General features: G+C 32.2%; 2 protein-coding genes and 1 long non-coding RNA gene across 3 annotated transcripts in view; 1 reads left to right on the top strand and 2 right to left on the bottom strand.

Annotated features, from left to right (window-relative positions):
- The first annotated feature begins 3,224 nt into the window (after positions 1-3,224).
- LOC139776199 (uncharacterized) overlaps positions 3,225-24,972 on the top strand; it is a 36,446-nt gene continuing 14,698 nt past the window's right edge. The window contains exon 1 of the long non-coding RNA XR_011719028.1: positions 3,225-3,918. This is a non-coding gene — a long non-coding RNA (uncharacterized lncRNA). The remainder of the gene's footprint in view (positions 3,919-24,972) is intronic.
- LOC139776204 (KIF-binding protein-like) lies at positions 14,634-17,130 on the bottom strand. Its single transcript, XM_071712739.1, has 2 exons — positions 16,689-17,130; positions 14,634-16,591 (listed from the first exon to the last, which is right to left on the bottom strand). The coding sequence occupies exons 1-2, from the start codon at positions 16,846-16,848 to the stop codon at positions 15,087-15,089; spliced, it is 1,665 nt and encodes a 554-aa protein (XP_071568840.1). The 5' UTR covers positions 16,849-17,130; the 3' UTR covers positions 14,634-15,086.
- LOC139776201 (KIF-binding protein-like) lies at positions 20,835-23,016 on the bottom strand. Its single transcript, XM_071712738.1, has 2 exons — positions 22,581-23,016; positions 20,835-22,507 (listed from the first exon to the last, which is right to left on the bottom strand). Exons 1-2 carry the CDS (start codon positions 22,732-22,734, stop codon positions 20,979-20,981), a joined length of 1,683 nt encoding a protein of 560 aa, XP_071568839.1. The 5' UTR covers positions 22,735-23,016; the 3' UTR covers positions 20,835-20,978.

Raw genomic sequence — 24,972 nt, 5'->3', positions numbered from 1 at the left:
GCGCAATCGACGTCGTGTCGGATCCAAAAATTATCGCGCTATAAAAAAGAGACGTTCCGCGATTTATTTTACATGCCTGGTTTGAAAACGTACTGTTTTATAGCGAGATGGCTGCGCCACCAGACGATTCACGCGATATCTTCGATCGGCAGCCGGAAGATGCGCCCGTGGAATCGGATGCTAACAGGATCCTCATAAACGGGGCTGGATTTTTTATTTCGATGCGCGAGTGGATTTTATGACATTACGTCTCTTAAAATTTCTGGCATTCCGGTGATAGTGGGAACAGATTATTTATTCCTATACTGTCGCACGATTATCGTCGCACCAAGATCTTTAAACTAGGAATGTGTCGATTTTCTTTATCGACGCATTGATAAATTATTACTGATCCCTCGATCAGCGTAAGACGCGGGCAAAGATTTAACGGTCGATAAAAGGCCAACTGGTGTCTTTAACTCTTTACGGCAAGAATCGTATTTTCGACCCGATGGGAATCCAAGGTACGCTTATTGGTAGCAAACTTGTCGTGCATTTTCGCATAAAAATGTCAGCTTGCGGACGCGCATAATGTGCCCATAAACGATAAAATACGCAATAACGATAATTTAAAAGTCAGATTGCGCGACGGCGCGTAATATACTTTTGCAAAAGAATCCTGCGTCTATAATTAAAATGGAGAACCTATGGCAATTTTATAAAACATTACGAATATTGCGTTATGAATTATGAATGAAAACATGGGAAACGTAAATTATCATAATAAGCTACATTGGACTTTCTTTTGTTTTAAATAAGCATTTGCTTACGAATAGTTGTATCTATCGATGAGGAAGAGACGAACAAAAATTATCCCTCTAATTACATGCGTATTAATCGCTCGATTATTTGCTCCTGCGATTATTTCATTTCGTTTACGCGCAATTAAACAAGCGCACACATTCGTTTATTATTCGTAAATGAATTCTTTCGCGGTTATTTTTTACCTCTAAATACAACGTACAGCGCGTCTCGCGCTTCGAGGAGAAAGCTTATTGATGCGAAGACCAGGCTGGAGATTCTTAAGCATCAATAATATTATTTCGCGGAGAGAAGATTCTTGAACATCAATAATATTATTCCGAACTGCTTCGTTTGCCTCTTCGCGGTTACCGGCGTTAAAGAGTCTGAGATACGCTTGCCCCCTGGCCTCTTGAACGTGAATAGCCTTCCGACATATTTCCAATTAACAAGCAATCAACAAGCGCTATTTCGCGGCGCAAACAATCGTAATAAAACATTCCAGGATGCGGCATGGAGGAGCAGATGGGTGAGATTAGGTATCGGAGATAGGCCGGCTCTATCGATTTAAATCAAAAAAATTATGCGACGAACTTTTATTTTCCGCAACGAGGGAAATATTTACGAAGCTATAAGAAGCCGCGTTGTCTTCTCGGAGTTTCTAATACCGCTGTCTATATTCCAGATGTGTTATATACTAGGCATTTTGCACTCTGCCCCTACGTATGCTACCGTGCGACTGTAGCGACGCGTTTTCAATTAGCAGATGTTAATCGTACGTATTTGTAATGTATCTTCAATTAGCGCGCGATAGGCACACATGGCGAACGTCGCCTAAATTAGCTCGTGTGTTGTAAAATTTTTCGCGCGACATAAAACAGAGCCGGTTGGTAGAAAAGCGGTATTTGGCAGCGTGGTTTAATTAAAATACCGCGTGAATTTTTAACTGTTCCCCAATATTATTATCGCGTGCGCGCGAAAAGTGAAAGCTGAATGGACGAGGTATTGAAAACTACAACGAGGGCATGATCTGTCGCAAAATTGATATATGTATATATAACTAATATTAAAATATTTTATCGTAATTGATTTTACATAACTCGGAGTACGTTCTTTTTATATATGCGATATGGGGAAAAAAAACTGTTAATGATATCAGCGTTTCCCCGCGTTTTACCGTATAAGCACGTAACGACCAATCGTGGTGATTGCCACGAAATAACTGGCTATATTAACCATTCAATTACGCGAACGCAGGCATAGAGCATTTTTACTTGACACAAGCAGGGCGCACGTGTCTTCGTCGAAGCGTGAAAGATTGAACGCGTAGGACGCGCCCACGAAAACAGGAGCAGAAGGCTGAAAGTCGCCTGGGTGGAAGGTGGCGCCCGCAGGTTTTTTCAGTTTCTGGTAGCGAAAATTAGATTTTCGCAGTTCCTACTGGGGGAGAGCGGATGGCCGGAATGACTAACGTCCGCCAGACACCTTAATCAAGATACCATCCGTTGCTCGGTTCTCTCTTCAGAAGAGAGAACTCCATTAACATATTTCATTTCTTTAATTCGTACGGCGGCGCTGGTGCACCGCGCGTTTCATGGGGCATTAGCAACAAGACGAAGATTTGCACGGAAGGATGCGCGCATCTATAACACGCGGACGCGGACCTGTGCACCTTGTTTGCCGAGCGAGAGCGAAGTTGGCCGGTTTGTAGAATTTAGCGCCGATTTTACTTTGAGTACTTTGTAAAATTGCGCAAGCGACACGGCACCCGCGCTCTACGATCCAACCCGTCGCGACTACGTATTTTTGGAGCTGTCTGAAGCGAATAATAGATACTTTCGCAATACAGAGCGAGGGAGCCAGAATGTTTCGCAGAAATAAAGGGTGAATAACAATGACGAGTTGATTTATGCTAAATAAACATCTATATATAGCCTATGTTAAATAATAAACTTCAATATAATTAACTTCATTACTTTGAATATATAAATTAATTAAAATCTTAATATTAAAACTTTTTGATTGTATACGTATTGCCTTAAATTCTTACTCATATAATATTGTACTAAGCTAATTTATGAATGACCAAGCTTGATTCAATTCAAAAAGTAAATTTTTAGTACATAAAAATATATATATAGCCAAATATAATATATTTATGTGTATCATTATCATTATTAATTATATTAATATTGCGCCGTCTGAATGAGAGGATAGAGGAAATAAAATATTTAAATAATAAAATATCTACATCTTCCCAAGTTCTAAAATTACTCGCAAGTTGCTGAGTGACTTGATTGCTACCATGTTAAAACATGATCGGTATCATAAATTGCAAATTACAATCATTTTATATTACCGTTCCTGGTAAATTAGATTTATTCCTATACTCGCGTAAGACTTAACATCGAGATCTATTCTTTAGTGTTCGACGCATATTCATTTATAACACCGTGCATATAGACTCTGAATCAGAGTCTGTAAGTACTGAGACTTCAAGAAAGACTTACGAAGAAGAGGCGACGATTATCGAGTTACTTTATTCGCCGTGTGATCGTGATAAGCGCGCGAAACTTTTATGAAGTTGCTCAACCGCACGAGAATTTCTGGGTGTCACGCAAATTGACACGCCGCGCCGTCTCGAGATCCGGTGCTGGGAACGTTGAGATCGACGAGGAACCAAGGCAAGGGTCCGTACTTGGAATATGGGCTGTAAAAAAAGTCGGTACGCCCACCGTCATACAAAGTATATATCGGCGCTGAGCATCAAAGTAACCCTATGAACGCTTGCCAAGTCGCCGGTTCTTGATAGAGTTACGAGGTCGTCGCAGCTTCCTCCTGGGTCTCTCATTTCTCGCGCGGAAAGGCTAGTATAACGTAAACCTGACGTTAACACACCGTACTTTACTGCCAGTTTTACTGCCGGCAGAGATACGGTGACACAGCGACAGCAGCAGTGCGAGTAAGAAGAAATAACACCGTACATTGATGCTCGCCGACTGCGTTAATCACTTTTCGTGTTCCGTACATCAGTGTGTGTGACGACACTTCATCCAAACACGTAAATAAGTGATGATGCGAATGCTCGATGAGCAATCCACGAATGCCAGTATAGAGTAGAAAACAAATATAAGTACAGTAAGTGCAATGCATTTTTATTACTTATAGGCGTGTAAATTTATTATCGGATTCATTGCTTAATTGGAAATATATGCATGTGTCATTACCTACATTCTTTAATGTAAATTAGTAAATATTCCATTTATTAAATATGTTCTATTGCAGTGGAATTATTTTTAATCAATCTCATTATAATATTACTTTGGTATAATATTACCATTATATTATTAACTGTCATTATTATCATTATACATAATATTATCATTATTAACTATTAATGGTACTTGTATTAGAAAACATTATAATAATCATTATAACTTGTTTAAAAAATCTATTATAAAATTATTTACAATTTCGATTCGAAATAATGACAAATTTTTGACCGCAAATCTTTGAATTAATTATTATGAATTTCTTTATTGTAATCAATCTATTGTCGTTATGTGACAAGTAAACAGTCAATAATGGTCTTCCCTAATTGTTTTCCGATCAAAAATTTTCTTTTGTTCGAAAGGATCGAATACTTTTATTTCGGATCCGAATGTTCGTGATAAGATAATTGACGAAGAACAGATTCATTTTAATCGAAGACTTTTTCAAATATTACCGTAATTTTCTTAATCACTTATGTATCACAATCTTCTCAAACAGTTCATTATAACGAGCTATTTTCATGTTGGGCGACATCCCACTCCGATTATCCATGAAGTTCATTAATACGCAGTCATGCTATTAATGAACTGAAATATTATGGCTGGATAATTATGTGTTAGATCTGACATAACGGTCATGAAAAACTATGCCAATAAATATGTGTACCATACACGTGTTTTTGTTCTATTAACTATAATTTAGCTTAGTATCGTTTATCACCTTACGTTTTCATTAAAATTCTTTAAGCGTTTCGTTGTGTTCGAAATACGTAGCACATTTCGAATTTTTTGACGGTATTCGTACTGGTATGTGCCTTCTTTTACTATTTTATAATCTTAGGCGGAAAGGTTTCCGCTGTAGCAGTTTATCCGGTGACTGCAACATGACTGGCGCATTGCCAAAAATCACTTTGGATGTATTGTCCAGCAAGAAAGAGGACGATTGATGAAGATAAATATATTGAACATCGAATCTCAATTATTCTAAATACAGAAAAATGTTGCTATTTGTAAGAAAAAAAAATACTGATAGATAAATATCAATTACTTTAGAGTATATAAATAGGCTCTGATTGAAACATTAAACTTTATTAATAAAGATACAAATATATAATTAGGAATCGTAATTAAATAGACACAGCCAGAACTGTAAATCACACCTTTCAATCCTGAAAAACTCGAGGTAGCAGTTAAATCTTGATTTATGAGCAGATATTAAGTACGCATCAAATTAGCTGATGGCGCTGCCAACACATACACGCGGTCTGTCATCATCATCTTCGTCAATGTCAAATTTTCTTTCGCTTTATGATGAAACACGCGTCTTTGACTAAGAAAGTGTTGAAGTTTGTGTGGAGAGAAGATTAAAACTCTCGAAAGGAAATTCTAGAATAACAAAAGTAGTAGTAACACTTTCCTTACAAAATCTACATATATATTCATTGACACTCATGAATGTCCTATGATTTTCTTGACTTCTTGTCTTGGAAGACAGAAACAAAGCGACAGGAGACATATTGAAGAAGCTTAAATAGCCGCTAATTGATGAGAAACTAGGAACTAGCTTATTATATGCTTGAAAATCCATTTGGCGTATCGATTTTCTCTCAAACCAATCCTTTCAGTTGTATGTACAGATGTATGTGAGTAATTAAATAAATATGATAATAAGATTTTTACTGTTCAAATTGCTTTAATTAAAAAAAAATTATACAATATAATTAATATAACTACAACAAATGACGAAATAACTGTTATTGCAACAAATTTTTATACAAATCTGAAAATTAGATTAAGTAATTAAGTAAATAAGAATTAAAAATTGCAATATATTACAGATTCATTTTTTAATCCAAGATATATGATTCTAAACGTATTTTTTGTTCAATTTTACGTATGCCTATTTAGAGTATTTATACGTTTTAAATACCACAGCAACTTCGTTAACATAATATTTAACATAATATGTATACAATATTTACACTTGTCAACATTTTGTCATTAAATTTCAATTCTTTTATTAATCATATATTCATGCAAGTACATTCGTATTCACCGGACATTACGACATGTAATAGCCGGCAAAGAATTCTGTTTATTTTTGATTGAATGCGTGCTTGAAATTTTTGAAACGCTCATACTCCTCAAAATTGGCCAATCGTCAAACAAACTATTTGAACGAAGCGTAAATAGATTCTCCCCTTGTCGTCTGGTTGTGCCATCATTTACAATGTGACGCTAAAATTCTCGTGAATTGGCCCTAATTATTTTGTGCACGATTGGGGATCGTGAAAATAATAAATATCATTATACTTTAATTTTCATCAAATTTAAATAATTTTTATTGAAAATAGACTGCTTTCCTCGTTTTTTAAAGCCAATTTTATTTCAATCAAATATCTACCCTTTGTAAGAGATGAAAAATCTACGTAATAGAAATTAAAAAAAGTCATCACGATTATTAATTAAGAAATTAATAAGTGACAGTCTCTTGGAGGTGCACAAATACTTCAAATAAAATTGCTCAAGGCTACAATCTTGTTCTGTCGCAGGACGTCTGAGCGGCGTATAAAACGTGAATTCTGAATAATCTTCCTAGGAATCTCCGAAATTCATAGTGCACGATATTCAAATAATGCTTTGTAAACATGACTTCTATTCGATCATATATAATCAAATCAATCATATAATCGTGCAACATCATCTTGCGAATAAATTATATTTTGTGCATCGATAAATATTATACGATTTAACGATTCAAGGTCTTAATTTGATTATTACGGCATACATGACACTTCAAAGTATAGCATACAGTTCTAATATAAACAATTCTAGCACTTATCATAATATTATTTTTTTATATTTTTTATATTTGAAATCCAAGAACCGCACTGTTTGTTGTAAAACTGATTAGTTCAAGCAATGGATGAGGTACAGTGAGCATTTTGGAAATATACTAATTACAAAAATAGTTTTATGGTATCACTCGATGACTCTAATGGGTACGTTGAACAATACTTACAAGAATAATGCACATGAAAGATATCGTATTAGTTTTATACCAGTGCGCCATTATTCTGACATCATGCCAACACAGAGGATGAATGCGCAAATGTTTATCTTGATGGCTACTATATAAGTATTCGTGACTTCTTGCAATCACAATTATTATATATAAAAAGTAAGTCGCGTAGCACACGGAATCGCAGTTCTCAGTATAAAAATGTCGGTAAAAGTAAATTAACTGGCACAAAAGAGATAAACATATAAAAACTTTCCCAATTTTTACAATCAATTCAACAAAATCGAAATGAAAGACCGCTTGAATAAAAAAGATTAAAGTTATACTCTAATTTCTTTCCTATTAGTCACAAATTTTTAAAAGAAGAACTACACAGAGCCATACACAAAAAAATTGTGTATGTGGCGATAATATATACAGGGTGTAACATGTGGGCCACTACTTCAGAAATGTATTCTACTTATCAAAATGAGCAAAAGAATTTATATAAATGTATGCCCACAAAATACATCGTTACAGTCATGCTTAAAGAGACACGAAGGATAGTTCATCATTGGTTCCCTGGTATCTTCATGGTCCTGGGGACATCTGAAATAAATTTTCGTGGCCTGTTGACAACATTAATGAACGGATTCAATGAAATACGCAACACGCCGGAAATTACGTGAAAGGGTGAGAAGATCGCTAAGAAGATAAGTGGAGCGGTGAATTTTGGCAGGGGGCAATCACTTTAAACATTTGCTTTAAGATATTTTATTTAATCATATTTTACCGCAGAGCTATTGCGAATGTCACAGCGGCTACAATCACGTAATATCCGTTCGACACTATCAGAGCAAGACTAGTCTTTCAAGTTACCAGCAATACTTTACTTTGGAATAAAACACGCTGCTTTGAGAAGGTAAATTAATATACTCTTGGAGTCTGTTGTCAGTGCATTTAAATCTATAGAGAATATATTTGTCTCCAATTTCTTGCCTAATATTTCTTTCACGCAGTTCGAACATTGATAACTTTTACAATTTGTCTGTTTACATACAAGATCATATATTTATATAAATTATATTATTTATATAACCTTATTTACATTCTATAATAAAAATATTGTTATACAAATGTACATAATGTATATATAATGAATATAATGTATATAATGTATATAATATGTAATCTTATATAATGTATTATATGTACATATATAATCTTATATTATGTATTTTATTGTCAATTATAAAAATATGAGAGTATACTAAATGTACGAATAATATTTTTACACATATGTCTATCATGTAAAAATATTAAGGAACATGACTCATTTAAGAATTATTCATTCTCAGTCATCTTTAATACAGATGATTAATGGAAAAATATTTTGTTAATTATGAATCACGTTTCTCATATGACTTACATACGATAAAGGAATGCATTCAAATAATATTCTCCAATGTAAAGTTACAAATAACGAGAAACGTACAAATCTTAGAAAGTATTAAATATTAAAAAAAGTCTAAACTGTATTTACATAAAAACTGATATTTTCTGCAATTATTTTCGCATATTGATTAGCTTTCATTGACAGTTCTTTAAATGATTCGTCGTAATATGTTTCCTCGACTATTAAATCCATAATCGTGGAACATGAAGTCACCACTTCGTAACAAATTCGTTTGTATATTTGTAATTCTCTATCATCGTCAATTGCTGTACGAAATTTCTTACGAACGTCCTCTAAACACTCTACTCGCCGTTTATGTAGTTTTATTTGCTCATCTCTTTGTTCTTCAAAACCAGCTAAATATTTGTATGCATCCGAAATTTTAAGTGTTATCATTGCATACATTTTAATGTTAGAGTCTGCAGTAAAATATTTCCTCGTTGGTTCAAGTAGTTCCAAAGTTTTTTCAGAAACCGATCTGGCATCAGCAAGATTTAATATACATGTTTCTGCAATCTCAATGGTTATACGTTGTTCTTCTAAAACAGATAACATTAAATCTGACACCTCAGATTTTATTTCTAATTTTGATATAAAATCTTGTATCTCAGAAGATATGCTTTCCTTATTCTGTGAGAATTTTTCCATCCGGAAACGTAAAAGAGAAACTCCATAGGAACTCCAAGATATATCTCTAACGGCACGGGCATCCATATAATATTTAGGCAATTGAAAACTATCTGTCCCTTTTTTTCATGCCGTTTTCAATCTATCTTCAACAAATTTGCGTATTACACAATCTGCCATAGTAATGTAAGTTTTAGCTTTAGCAAAATGACTGTTTGCTAGAAAGTATTTCGACAGATCGAATATGGTTAAAGCCATATCAAGACATTTGTCATCAAATTTTGTTTTGTCAACTACCATGTCTCTCACTCGAATGTTTAACAAGTTATTCATGTATTTTACAAATATGTGCTTATTTTTCGGCCTTGTACGATATCTAAGTCCTAAGTCCTGTAAAGTTTTATGATGCAAAGAGTCCAAGATAATCCTAGGATTTGATTCTCTTTCTTTAATACCAACAAGACTTGCTATGTGGACGGGATCAGGATTATCCTCCAGTATGTATGTTACATATAGTTCTAACGCTCTATCCAAGAAATCAGTATATTCATTTAAACTGAGCTGTTTTTCAAGAGCTGAATTTATTTCGTTAAATACATCTATAGATGTCAATATAGCTTTAGGGTCTGACGTATTGTCATCTAACAGATCCAAACATGTTACAAAATATTTGGAAGCGGTATACAAATCGTCGTCAAGTTTTTGTAAACCTATGTTGCAACAAACTGCCGCTAAAGCAACAATATCATCAAATGTTGGATCCGTTGAAACATCCATTACCTTATGATATAGTACAGTAATTCTCTCTTCTACCGCTTTGATTTTGCTTCTCTTCTTAGCAGGTGCAATATCTTCATGCATGTACTTTATTTCAAACGACAATTTGAGAACTTCCAAAAATTTCTTACTAATATTCATACTTATAACGGGTTTGGCCGGTATCGTTTCTGTAATAAACAGTAAGAATTAACGGAGAAAAATCATTACATGAACATCTGAATAAATTATTTATATGCGTTACCGAGCTGATGGAATACGCGTCCTTCTTCTATTACTTGTCTAAGGAACCGGAACATTATTGCTCGATATTGATATAAAAACAATTTCCAGTATAAATTTAGAAATTTGTGTTCCGACTTGCAAATTTATCAAACGTCCTCTAATCCTGGAAGAAAGATTTCTATATATACGTGATGATATGAATAAAAAAAATTGGTGGGGGTTTACACTTTCGATATCCAATTGGAAGGTACATTTTATAGAGATAACATTTCTCAGGGTCTATCTAGGGTCCCTAGCGCGTTCTCCTATAAGACATCGAATTGCGTGCCAGACGTTGGATACAGACAAGTTTTCCACACAAAAGTGGCATACGATCTTATCCAATGACCGAAAGTATCGAATTTATATATCTATTTGTCAAATGATCTTTCAAAAAAGCTCGTTGGAATAAACATCCTTTTTATTATAAATTCTAAAAATTTATAATAAAGATGTAATATTACAATTGTCAAAAATAACTGGAGGAAATTATAATAAGATTAGATTTACGAGTTAACTTATATATGTTATATACATATATAAACACATACGTTTATATGACCTTTTTTGCTTATTTTGACAAGTAGAATACATCCTTGAAGTAACAGCCCACATTTATTTCACACTCTATATAATAACATATATAATTCCAAATTATAATATATATTCCAATTAGAACGTGTAACAAGGTGTAGAGAGATTTAAGAAATTACTTATAGGAGATTTAATTTAGCAATTGTTTGAAGAATAAGATTTTATGACGCCATTTGATGAGTAAAATCATTCTCGTCAAAAGCAAATTGTTTTGTAGATTTAATGATTTCGGTTAAGTTTAGTTTCTTTGCACACCAAGCACTTATCAAGCATATATATAAGCACCTTATTTACTATCACAAGTATAGTCGTGCATTTCTCGTAGTCGACACCCACAGCTTCCAAATCGCATGACATCAGTTACACCATATTCCGAATAAAATTTCACAGTTAATTGCGGTTTGCTACATCGGCAAAGTGCTAATGATCACCAGTAGCACCTGTAGTACCGCCGATTATTACACCCGAATACCTTGTATCACTTTTGACAAGCGCCGAGTCGAGAGAAAGATTGCGTGATTCGCAAACATAAGGGATATATGTATAGTCTGTAAATGTGCTATTACCACAGTATAAGTAAGAACAGTAGGTTCACTCCCCTAAAAAGTTGGTAAATGAATATGGCGACTCGCACAATCAATAACATGGCGGCTGTCATCTGACAGTTCATTTGGTTAGATACATCGGCGCGTCAGTTGTATTGTATTTGTATTTATTTAAAAAAATTTTTTTAATAAAATCATAATGAGTAATAAAAGTGGTTATCGATGTGTATTTAAAGATTGTGGGATCAAAAAAAACTTTATTCCGATTTCCGAAAGATTCAGAAAGGTACGTATAATATTCATTATGACAAATACATGAATATACATAAATACGTTAAATACACATAAATACATAAATACATTAACACATTAATACATAAATAAATATGCTATTTGTATATTATGTAATAAGATACATAATCAATAAATACATTTAAAAAAATTAATACATAAATATATTAATACATTATTAATATATTAAGACTTGAATGCATTAAATATATTTATGTATTAATTTTTTCAAATGTATTTATTTATTATGTATCTTATTACATAATATACGAATAGCATATTTATTTATGTATTAAAGTGTTAATGTATTTATGTATTCATGTATTTGTTATAATGAATACGTACCTTTCTGAATCTTTCGGAAATCAGAATAGTTTCCTTTGATCCCACAATCTTTAAATACATATCGATAACCACTTTTATTACTCATTATGATTTTATTTTAAAAAAATTTTTAAATAAATACAAATACAATACGCGCCGATACATATATAAATACAATAATAAAAATATGCTATTTGAATATTATGTAATAAGATAATAAATAAATAAATACATAAAAAAATTAATACATAAATAAATGAATAAAATATACATGAATAAAATGTGTCGTGACATTTTTGTTTCAAATATTTAATTAATATGTAAATTCTTATATTTTTTTCATTTCTTATATAATTATCACAAGCGGTTTCTATATTCAAATAAAAAGCGCATGTATTTTTTACTTATGTGCATGTGTTGTGACATTTTTGCTTCAAATATTTAATTAATACACCATATTCCGAATAAAATTTCACAGTTAATTGCGGTTTGCTACATCGGCAAAGTGCTAATGATCACCAGTAGCACCTGTAGTACCGCCGATTATTACACCCGAATACCTTGTATCACTTTTGACAAGCGCCGAGTCGAGAGAAAGATTGCGTGATTCGCAAACATAAGGGATATATGTATAGTCTATAAATGTGCTATTACATCGGTGCTCAATGTGAACAGCTCTCAGCTATACTCACACCATCCATCGTCGCGTCGAGGTACTCGCGTATAGATTACGTAGTCTAAATGGTCTAAATTGAATCGTGCAACTATTCTATTTAAAATATCTTCTATTTAGAAAATTTTATATGAAGCTGAACGGTGTAGCCGGAAGTCTTCATTATAAGCACGTAGAACAAGCAATATAAAACGAAGAAATTATTATCGGCGCGCAACTCCACTAAGAGATAATTAAGCCACTAAGAAAAGGTATATCATTTTTTAAATAAATCAAATTTAAATTAATCAAATGCGAGTAATTTTGATTAAAAATAGACTGTTTTCCTCGTTTTTTAAAGCCAATTTTATTTAAATCAAATACCTACCCTTTGAGAGATGAAAAATCTACGTAACGCAAAATAGTCATCACCATTATTAATTAAGAAATTAATAAGTGACAGTCTTATGGAGGTGCACAGATACTTCTAATAAAATTGCTTAAAACTACAATCTTGTTCTATTGCAGTGTCTGAGCAGCGTATCTAACGCGAATTAAATACATTTATTTGTTTAGGATTCTCTTCTTTCTTCATGTTAGCTGTCTCAATATTTTCTTCCTGTCTGAATAATCTTCCTAGGAACTCCCGAAATTCATAGTACGCGATATTCAAATACTGTTTTGTAAACATGACTTCTATTAAATCGATCACATAATCGTGCAGCATCATCTTACGAATAAATTATACTTTGTGCACCGATAAATATTATACCATTTAACGATTCAAAATCTTAATTTGATTATTACGACATGCATGACACTTCAAAGTATAGCATACAGTTCTAATTGTATAAACACAATAAACAATTATAGTACTTTAGATAAGTGGGTGGTGTGTGTTTGAACGTTATTAACTTAAAAACTATATTGGACCGATTTTGAAAAAACTTATACCAACATGTTCCTTGACATCTCAGGAGTGCTATAGGGCAATTTAATTTGGCGGTTCTTTTTTTAAAAAGTGATATTTTTCAATTTATAGCATTTTTGTGGATTGGCGTGTATGAATGTTTGCTTTCATATTTCGAAAAGTTTTAAAGGAAAGAGTACTTAATTATAGTGTTTTTTAAATTTCTTAATGTAAGCTAAATGCACTTGCAATTTATTGTGGTTGGTCTTTTTTATTTTTTAAACTGATTGTTTCCAAATTAAATACCACTCATCTGTACATATAAGTGTCGAATGTCTGTCTGTCTGTCTGTCTGATTGCGAACTACTCATTCATTAATGGGCCGATTCTCTTGCAAAAGATGTCAAAATTTTTCTAATTTCTCGGGGATGGCGGCGATGGGGTTCGATTTTTGTTTTACCGATTTTCTTGACACCGAGGTCAAAATTTTTCTAATTTTTGGGGGATTGCGACGTAAAATATATAGGTACACACATACAAACATACACGGGGATGGTAACGATGGGTTAAATTTTTTTCTAAACCGATTTTGTTAATAGTTTTTATATTTCAAATCCAAGAACTGTTCTGTTTATTGGAAAATTGATTAACTCAAGCAATGGACGAGATACTGTAAGCGTTTTGGAAATATATTAATTACAAAAACGGTTGTACGGTATCGATGATTCTAATGGGTAATATGTTGAATAATACAAGAATAATGCACATGAAAGATGTCGTATTAGTTTTATATCAATGCGCCATTATTCTGTCAGCAAGCCAACCCAGAGAAGGAATGCGTAAATGTTTATCTTGATGGCTACTATATGAGTATTCGTGATTTTTTGCAATTCCGATTATCAGATATAAAAAGTAAATCGCGTAGCACACGGAATCGCAGTTATCAGTATAAAAATGTCGGTAAGAGTAAACTAACTGGCACAAAAATAGATAAACATATAAAATCTTTCCAAATTTTTAAAATCGATTCAACAAAATCAAAATACAAGACCGCTTGAATAAAAAAAGATTAAAGTTAAATTATAATCCCTTTCCTATTAGTCATAAATTTTTAAAAGAAGCAATACAGATATACGTGCACATAAAAATTGTTTCTGTGTCGATAATATATACAGGGTGTAACATAAATGTGAGCTACTGGGCTACTACTTCAGGGGTGTATTCGACACATCAAAATGAGCAAATGTATATAATATATAATCTTATATGATTGTATTTTATTGCTAGTTATTGCATATTATTGTCAGTAATAAAAATATAAAAGTATACTAAATGTAAGAATTATATTTTTACACATATGTCTATCATGTAAAAATAAAAAGGAACATGACTCATTTAAGAATTATTCATTCTCAGTCATATTTAACGGAACAGATAATTAATGGAAAAATATTTTGTTAATTATGAATCATGTTTCTTATAGAACTTATGCATATACGATAGAGGAATGCATTCAAATAATATTCTCCAATGTAAAGTTACAAATAATGAGAAACGTACAAATCTTATAAAGTACTAAATATTTACAAAAATCTAAACCGTATTTAAATAAAAATTGATATTTTCTGCGATTATTTTCGCATATTGATTAGCTTTCATTGACAGTTCTTTAAATGATTCGTCGTAATATGTTTCCTCGACCATTAAATCCATAACCGTGGAACATGAAGTCACCACTTCGTAACAAATTCGTTTGTAGATTTGTAATTCTCTATCATCGTCAATTGCTGTACGAAATTTCTTACGAACGTCCTCTAAACACTCTACTCGCCGTTTATGTAGTTTTATTTGCTCATCTCTTTGTTCTTCAAAACCTGCTAAATATTTGTATGCATCCGAAATTTTAAGTGTTATCATTGCATACATTTTAATGTTAGTGTCTGCAGTGAAATATTCTTTCACTGTTTTTAGTAGTTTCAAGGTTTTTTCAAAAATCGATTTGACATCAGCAAGATTTAATATACATGTTTCTGCAATCTCAATGGTTATACGTTGTTCTTCTAAGACAGAAAACAACAAATCTGATACCTCAGATGTTATTTCTAATTTTGATATAAAATCGTGTATCTCAGAAGATGTGCTTTCCTTATTCTGTGAGAATTTTTCCATCCGGAAACGTAAAAGAGAAACTCCATAGGAACCCCAAGATATATCTCTAACGGCATGAGCATCCATATAATTTTTAGGCAGTTGATAACAACTTGTCCCTTTTTTTCCTGCTGTTTTCAATCTATCTTCAACAAATTTGCGTATCACACAATCTGCCATAGTAATGTAAGTTTTAGCTATAGCAAAATGACTGTTTGCTAAGAAGTATTTCGACAGATCGAATATGGTTAAAGCCATATCAAGACATTTGTCATCAAATTTTGTTTTGTCAACTACCATGTCTATCACTCGACTGTTTAACAAGGTATTCATGCTTACTACAAATATGTGCTTATCTTTCGGCCTTGTACGATATCTAACTCCTAAGTCCTGTAAAGTTTTATAATACAAAGTGTCCAAGATAATCCTAGGGTCTGATTCTCTTTCTTTAATACCAACAAGACTTGCCATGTGGATGGGATCACGATAATTATCCTCCGTTGTGTATGTTAGATATACTTCTACCGCTTTATTCAAGAAATAAGTATACTCCTTCGAGAACAGTTTTTCATAAACTGGATTTATTTCGTTAAGCACACCTATATATGTTAATATAGTTTTATGATCTAAATCCTTTCCTTCTAACAGTTTCATACATTTTGAAAAATATATGTAAGCGGTTTTCGAATCGTCATGTTTAGAATAAACATATTGCAAGCCTATGTTGTAATAAGCTGTCGCTAAAGCAATAATATCATCAATATCCGTTGAAACATCGTTTACATTACGAAATAATGGATTCATTCTCTTTTCTATCGCTTCGATTTTTTTTCTCTTCTTAGCAGGTGCAGTGTCTTCATCCATGTACTTTATTTCAAACGACAATTTTAGAAGTTCCAAAAATTTCGTACCAATATTCATGCTTGAAGCGGATTCGGCCGGTATCGTTTCTGTATAAAGTATAAACAGTACGATAAGTATAACAGTAAGAATTGACGGTGAAAAATCATTACATGAACATCTGACTAAATTATTTATATGCGTTACCGAGTTGACGGATTGCGCGTCTTTCTTCCAGTACTTGTCTGAGGAACGGAAACATTATTGCTCGATATTGATATAGAGACAATTTCCAGTATAAATTTATAAATTTGTGTTCCGACTTGCAAACGTTCTCTGATCTTGGATGGAGAATTTCCGCATACATGTGCTATGAATAAACATTGGAGGGGGTTTACTTCTTCGATATCCAATTAAAAGGTATATTTTATAGGAATAGCATTTCTCTTTATCTAGGGTCCCTAGCGCGTTATCCTATAAGACATCGAGTTGCCAGACGTTGGATATAAACAAGTTTTCCACACAAAGAGGTATAAGATTTCACTCAATGACCGAAAGTGTCCAACTTATTTATTTATTTGTCAAATAATCTTTTGAAAGAGCTCATTGGAATAAACATCCTCTTTATTACAAATTCTAAAAATTTATAATAAAGACGTAATATTCCAATTATAAATAATAACTAGAGGGAATTATAATAATAAGATTAGATTTACAAATTAACTTACTTGTTAATATAACTTTGTGTTAATATTAAAAAAATATTGTATTTGTTAAATTAACTATTTCTGGAATCGGGACATTACATGTATATATAAACGTATTTTTATACACATATACATACGTTTATATGACCTTTTTTGCTTATTTTGACGAATAGAATACACCTCTGAAGTAGTGGCTTACATTTATGTTACACTCTGTATAATATCATACACAGAGAAAAATAATATTCTTGATTTAAAATAATTTTTAGTTTCAACGTGGAAATTTTAAAATAAGATTATATTGCGCTAAACGAAGAGAACTTGAGTGAATGAAGTCATTACATAGTTCAACCGAAAAAAAATGTTGAAAAAAAAAAGTTAAAATTCTTTTAAGAAAATTACAATAATCTTGCGTATATATGAAACGATCTACATCTTCTTGTAAAAATTTCAAATTTTTATTTCAACATTTCTTTTCTTGGTTGAAACTATATATATAATGACTTCATTCAAGCAAATTTTCTTCGTTTAATGCAATCTCATTTCAAGATTTCCACGTTAAAACTAAAGATATTTTTAAATCAAAAAATTCTTTTTTTTTTGTGTATAAATCCGAATTATAATATCCATTTCAATTAAAACGTGTAACAACTTGTTACTAACAAGGAGTAGATTGGTTTTGATCTCTAAAAATTTACACTACAATTTAAGATTTAGAAATGCAATTTACGAATTTACTTATAAGAGAGTTAATTTTGCAAATGTTTGAAGAATAAGATTATATGACGCCGCCTGAGTAAAATCATTATCGTCAAAAGCAAATTGTTTTGTAGATTTAATGATATCGCTTAAGTTTATAGCACACCAAGCACTTACCAAGCGTATATATAAGCATCTTATTTACTATCACAGGTGTAGTCGCGCATTTCTCGTAGTCGACACCCACAGCTTCCAAATCGCATGCATGTCATCTCAGTTACGCCATATTCCAAATAATATGACTTTCGCAGTTAATTGCGGTTCCCTACATCGGCAAAGTGCTAATGATCACCGGTAGCACCTGTAGTACCGCCGATCATTACGCCCAAATACCTCGGATCACTTTTGACAAGCGCCGAGCCGAGAGAAAGATTGCGTGATTCGCAAACACAAGGCATATATGTATAGTCTATCAATGTGCTGTTACATCGGTGCTCAATGTGAACAGCCCTCAACTATACTTACACCATCCATCGTCGCGTCGAGGTATTCGCGTATAGATTACGTAGTCTAAATAGAATCGTGCAACTATTCTATTTAAAATATCTTCTATTTAGAAAATTTTATATGAAGCGGTGTAGCCGGAAGTCTTCATTATAAGCACGTACAACAAGCAATTAAAACGAACAAATTATTATTGGCGCGCAACACGACTAAGGGATAATTAAGCCACTAAGAAAAGGTATATCATTTTTTAAACAGATCAAATGTAAATTAATCAAATGCGAGTGATTTTTGTTAAAAATAAACCGTTTTCCTCGTTTTCTAAAGCCAATTTTATTTAAATCAAATACCTACCCTTTGAGAGATGATAAAACTACGTAATACAAATTAAAAAGAGTAATCACCATTATTAATTAAGAAATTAATAAGTGACAGTCTCATGGAGGTGCACACATACTTCTAATAAAGTTGCTTAAAACTACGATCTTGTTCTATTGCAGTGTCTGAGCGGCGTATCTAATGCGAATTAAATACATTTATTTATTTAGGATTCTTTTCTTTCTTCATGCTAGCTATCTCAGTATTTTCTTTTTATCTGAATAATCTTCCTAGGAACCCCCGAAGTTCATAGTACACGATATTCAAATAATGTTTTGTAAACATGACTTCTATTAAATTGATCATATAATCGTGCAGCATCATCTTGCGAATGAATTATACTTTGTGCACCGATAAATGTTATACCATTTAACGATTCAAAATCTTAATTTGATTATTATGGCGTACATTGCGCTTCAAAGTATAGCATAGCATACAGTTTTAATGGTATAAACAATTATAGTACTTATCATAATATTATTTTTCTTACAGTTTGTATATTTGAAATCCAAGAACTTTTCTGTTTTTTTTTAATTGATTAGTTCAAGCAATGGACGAGGGGTACTGTGAACGTTTTGGAAATGTAATAATTACAAAAACGGTTGTACGGTAACGATGATTCTAATGGGTATGTTGAATAATACTTACAAGAATAATGCACACGAAAGATGTCGTGTTAGATTTCTAAAAATGCGTTATTATTCTGTCATCATGTCAACCCAGAGAAGGAATGCGTAAATGTTTATCTTGATGGCTACTATATGAGTATTCGTGATTTTTTGCAATCACGATTATCAGATATAAACAGTAAATCGCGTAGCACATGGAATCGCAGTTCTCAGTATAAAATGTCGATAAAAGTAAATTAACTGGCATAAAAGAAATAAACATATAAAAACTTTCCCAATTTTTACAATCGATTCAACAAAATAAAAATAAAAGACCACTTAAATAAAAAAGATTAAAGTTAAATTTTAATTTCCTTCCTGTTAATTATAAATTTTTAAAAGAAGCAGTACAGAGAGACATACACAAAAAAATGTGTTTGTGTCGATAATATATACAGGGTGTAACACGTGGGCCGCTACTTCAGGGATGAATTCTACTTATCAAAATAAGCAAAAGAGTTCATATAAATGTATGTCCACAAAATGCATCGTTAGAGTCATGTTTAAGAGACACGAAGAATGATTCATCAGTGGTTCCCTGGTATCCTCAGGTTTTTGGGAACATCTAAAATAAATTTTCGTGGCCTGTTGACAACATTAATAATCTTTGTCAGTGTATTGAAAACAGGTTCAATGAAATATGCAACACACCGGGCGTTGTGAAAGAGTGAGAAAATTGCTAAGAAGACAGGTGGAGGGTTATATTTTGATAGGGGACAGTCACTTTAAACACTTGCTTTAAAATTTGTTTTATTTCATCGTATTTTATCGCAGAGTTATTACGAATGTCACAGCGGCTGAAATCACGTAATATCCGTTCGACACTATCAGAGCAAGTCTTTCAAGTTACCAGTAACACTTTACTTTGAAATCAAACACGCTGCTTTGAGAAGGTAAATTAATATTATACTAGAGTCTGTTGTCAATGCATTTAAATCTATAGAACATATATTTGTCTTTAAATCGCTTACTCAACAAATGGTGTAAATTACAAATTCCAATTCTTTTGCCTAATATTTTTTTTCACACAATTCTGCGAATATTAATAACTTTTACAACTTGTCTGTTTACATACAAGATCATATATTTATATAAACTATATTATTTATATAATCTTATATAATTTTTATAATAAAAATTCTCTTATACAAATGTACATAATGTATACATATAATGAATATAACGTATACAATGTATATAATATATAATCTTATATGATTGTATTTTATTGCTAGTTATTGCATATTATTGTCAGTAATAAAAATATAAAAGTATACTAAATGTAAGAATGATATTTTTACACATATGTCTATCATGTAAAAATAAAAAGGAACATGACTCATTTAAGAATTATTCATTCTCAATCATATTTAACGGAACAGATAATTAATGGAAAAATATTTTGTTAATTATGAATCATGTTTCTTATAGAACTTATGCATATACGATAGAGGAATGCATTCAAATAATATTCTCCAATGTAAAGTTACAAATAATGAGAAACGTACAAATCTTATAAAGTACTAAATATTTACAAAAATCTAAACCGTATTTAAATAAAAATTGATATTTTCTGCGATTATTTTCGCATATTGATTAGCTTTCATTGACAGTTCTTTAAATGATTCGTCGTAATATGTTTCCTCGACCATTAAATCCATAACCGTGGAACATGAAGTCACCACTTCGTAACAAATTCGTTTGTAGATTTGTAATTCTCTATCATCGTCAATTGCTGTACGAAATTTCTTACGAACGTCCTCTAAACACTCTACTCGCCGTTTATGTAGTTTTATTTGCTCATCTCTTTGTTCTTCAAAACCAGCTAAATATTTGTATGCATCCGAAATTTTAAGTGTTATCATTGCATACATTTTAATGTTAGTGTCTGCAGTGAAATATTTTTTCGCTGTTTTTAGTAGTTTCAAGGTTTTTTTAAAAACCGATTTGGCATCAGCAAGATTTCTCATTACAGCAAGATTTAATATACATGTTTCTGTGATCTCAACATTTATATATTCCTCTTCTGAGTCAGAAAATATTAAATTTGGCTCAGATTTTATTTCTAATTCTGACACAAGATCATGTATCTCAGAAGATTTGTTTTCTTTACTCTGTAAGTATTTTTCCATCCGGAAACGTAAAAGAGAAACTCCATAGGAACCCCAAGAATTAGTACTAACGGCATGGACATAGACATAATTTTTAGACAAGTGAAAACTATCTGTCCCTTTCTTCCCTGCTGTTTTCAATCTATCTTCAACAAATCTGCGTATTAAATAATCAGCAATAACAATGTGACTTTTAGCATTAGCGAAATTACCGTTTGCTAGAAAGTATTTCGACAGATCGAATAAGGTTAAAGCCATATCAAGACATTTTTCATCAAACTTTGTTTTGCCAGATATCACGTCTCTCACTCGAATGTTTAACAAGTTATTCATGTATTTTACAAATATGTGCTTATCTTTCGGCCTTGTACGATATCTAAGTCCTAAGTCCTCTAAAGTTTTATGATGCAAAATGTCCAAGATAATCCTAGGATTCGATTCTTTTTCTTTAATACCAACAAGACTTGCCATGTGGATGGGATCAGGATAATTATCCTCCAGTGTGTATCTCATATATGCTTCTAATGCTAGAGTCAAGAAGTTACACTCCTGTACGATCCAGCATTTTTCATAAACTGAATTCATTTCGTTAAGTACATCTATAGTTGTCAATATAGTTTTACGGTCTAACGCTTTTCCTTGTAACAGTACCATACATTTTTTAAAATATCCGTAAGCGGTATTCGAATCGTCATGTTTAGAATAAACATATTGTAAGCCTATGTTGTAATAAGCTGCCGCTAAAGCAACACTATCATCAATAAATTTTGGATCCGTTGAAACATCGATTACATTAGCAAATAATACATTCATTCTCTCCTCCGTCGCTTTGATTTTGTTTATCTTCTTAGCAGGTGCAATGTCTTCATGCATGTACTTTATTTCAAACGACATCTGTAGAACGTCCAAACATTTTTTACTAATATTCATACTTATAGCGGGTTCGGCCGGTATCGTTTCTGTATAAACAGTAAGAATTAACGGCGAAAAATCATTACATGAACATCTGAATAAATGATTTATATGCGTTACCGAATTGATGGATTGCGCGTCTTTCTTCCAGTACTTGTCTGAGGAACGAGAACATTATTGCTCGATATTGATATAAAGACAATTTCCAATATAAATTTATAAATTTGTGTTCCGACTTGCAAACGTTCTCTAATCCTGGATGAAGGATTTCCATATACACGTGCTATGAATAGAAATCGGAGGGGATTACTCCGATAACCAATTGAAAGTTATATTTTATAGGGATAACATTTCTCTTTATCTAGGGTCCCTAGCGCGTTATCCTATAAGACATCGAATTGCCAGACGTTGGATATAAACAAGTTTTCCACACAAAGAGGTATAAGATTTCACCCAATGACCGAAAGTGTCTTATTTATTTATTTGTCGAATGATCTTTCAAAAAAGCTCGTTAGAGAATAAACATCCTTTTAATTATAAATTCTAAAAATATATAATAAAGACGTAATATTACAGTTATCAAAAATAACTGGAGGGAATTATAATAAGATTAGATTTACAATTTAACGTATATATATATATATATATATATATATATATATATACATATACACAGAAAAAAAAGAATATTCTTGATTTGGAAATATTTTTAGTTTCAACGTGGAAATCTTGAAATAAGATTATATTGCGTTAAACGAAGAGAACTTGATTGAATGAAGTCATTACATAGTTCTTGATTTGAAAATATCTTTAGTTTCAACGTGGAATCTTGAATTATATTGCATTAAACGAAAAAAATTTGCTTGAATGAAGTCATTATATATATAGTTTCAACCAAGAAAAAAATGTTGAAATAAAAAGAAGATTACAATAATCTTGCGTATATACGAAACGATCTACATCTTCTTGTAAAAATTTCAACTTTTTATTTCAACATTTCTTTTCATGGTTGAAACTATATATATAATGACTTCATTCAAACAAATTTTTTTCGTTTAATGCAATTTAATCCCATTTCAAGATTCCACGTTGAAACTAAAGATATTTTCAAATCAAGAAAATTCTTTTTTTTTCTGTGTATAAATCCGAATTATAATATCCATTTCAATTAAAACGTGTAACAAGGAGTAGATTGGTTTGATCTCTAAAAATGTACACTACAATTTAGGATTTATGAATGCAATTTACGAATTTACTTATAAGAGAGTTAATTTTGCAAATGTTTGAAGAATAAGATTTGCATGACGCCGCCTGAGTAAAATCATTATCGTCAAAAGCAAATTGTTTTGTAGATTTAATGATATCGGTTAAGTTTATAGTACACCAAGCACTTACCAAGCATATATATAAGCGTCTTATTTACTATCACAGGTGTAGTCTCGCATTTCTCGTAGTCGACACGCACAGCTTCCAAATCGCGTGACAACAGTTACGCCATATTCCGAATAACATGACTTTCGCAGTTAATTGCGGCTCGCTACATCGGCAAAGTGCTAATGATCACCGGTAGCACCTGTAGTACCACCGATCATTACGCCCAAATACCTCGGATCACTTTTGACAAGCGCCGAGCCGAGAGAAAGATTGCGTGATTTGCAAACATAAGGGATATATGGTCTATATCAACGTGTTGTTACATCGGTGCTCAATGTGAATAGCCCTCAGCTATACTCGCACCATCTCGTCGCGTCGAGATACTCGCTGTATAGATTACATAGTCTAAATAGAATCGTGCAACTATGAAGCTGAGCGGTGTAGCCGCAAGTCTTCATCATAAGTAGAATAAGCAATTATAACCCAAGAAATTATTATTGTCGCGCAAACTCACTAAGGGATAAGCTAATAAGAAAAGGTATATCACTTTTTAAACAGATTTAATACGTTCTCTTAGATACTGCGTGATTCGGATCTGAAATCTTTTAATTTAAAAGGTACAGCTCTTAAAAGACAAAATATAAAATTAGGTTCCTCAGAGTAGAATTATTCCATTAATTTTTTTCTATTTATTTCTACATTCGGCTTATTAACGCATTAAAAATCAAATATAATTATTAAAAGTCTTAAATAAAAAGACTATTTTGATTCTATATCATAGATATAGATATTAGATATTACTATAATTATTTCGTGTAACAGATGAATGTACGAGCTAGTCACGTCATTCCATCACGTTAGTCCTTCTGGCATAACGGCCATTGTATTCAGCATTTCCCACACAAAAGAATCGAGTTGTCGATCTTTTACTGATGAAACACGCAAAAAGGGCAAATAAACATCCTTCTCGTGGGATCAATGTCGTATTGCGTCGGTAGAGTAGTGAAAATTACTCTTCGAAGCTGCATCAGAATGTTATCTCGATCGAGAGAGAATGCTGGCGCCAAGTCACCGCCTTTGTATGTCCTTTTTCTCTTTCATCACCGTCTCCCGCCAGTCCAAACCGAAAGCGCGCGGC

This window comes from Temnothorax nylanderi, unplaced genomic scaffold (assembly GCF_030848795.1).
Source record: "Temnothorax nylanderi isolate EJ_2023f unplaced genomic scaffold, tnyl_v1.0 TNYL_tig0114_pilon, whole genome shotgun sequence".
Lineage (NCBI taxonomy): Eukaryota > Metazoa > Arthropoda > Insecta > Hymenoptera > Formicidae > Temnothorax > Temnothorax nylanderi.
Note: the sequence above shows the minus strand (reverse complement) of the source record. Positions and strands in the feature narration are given on the sequence as shown.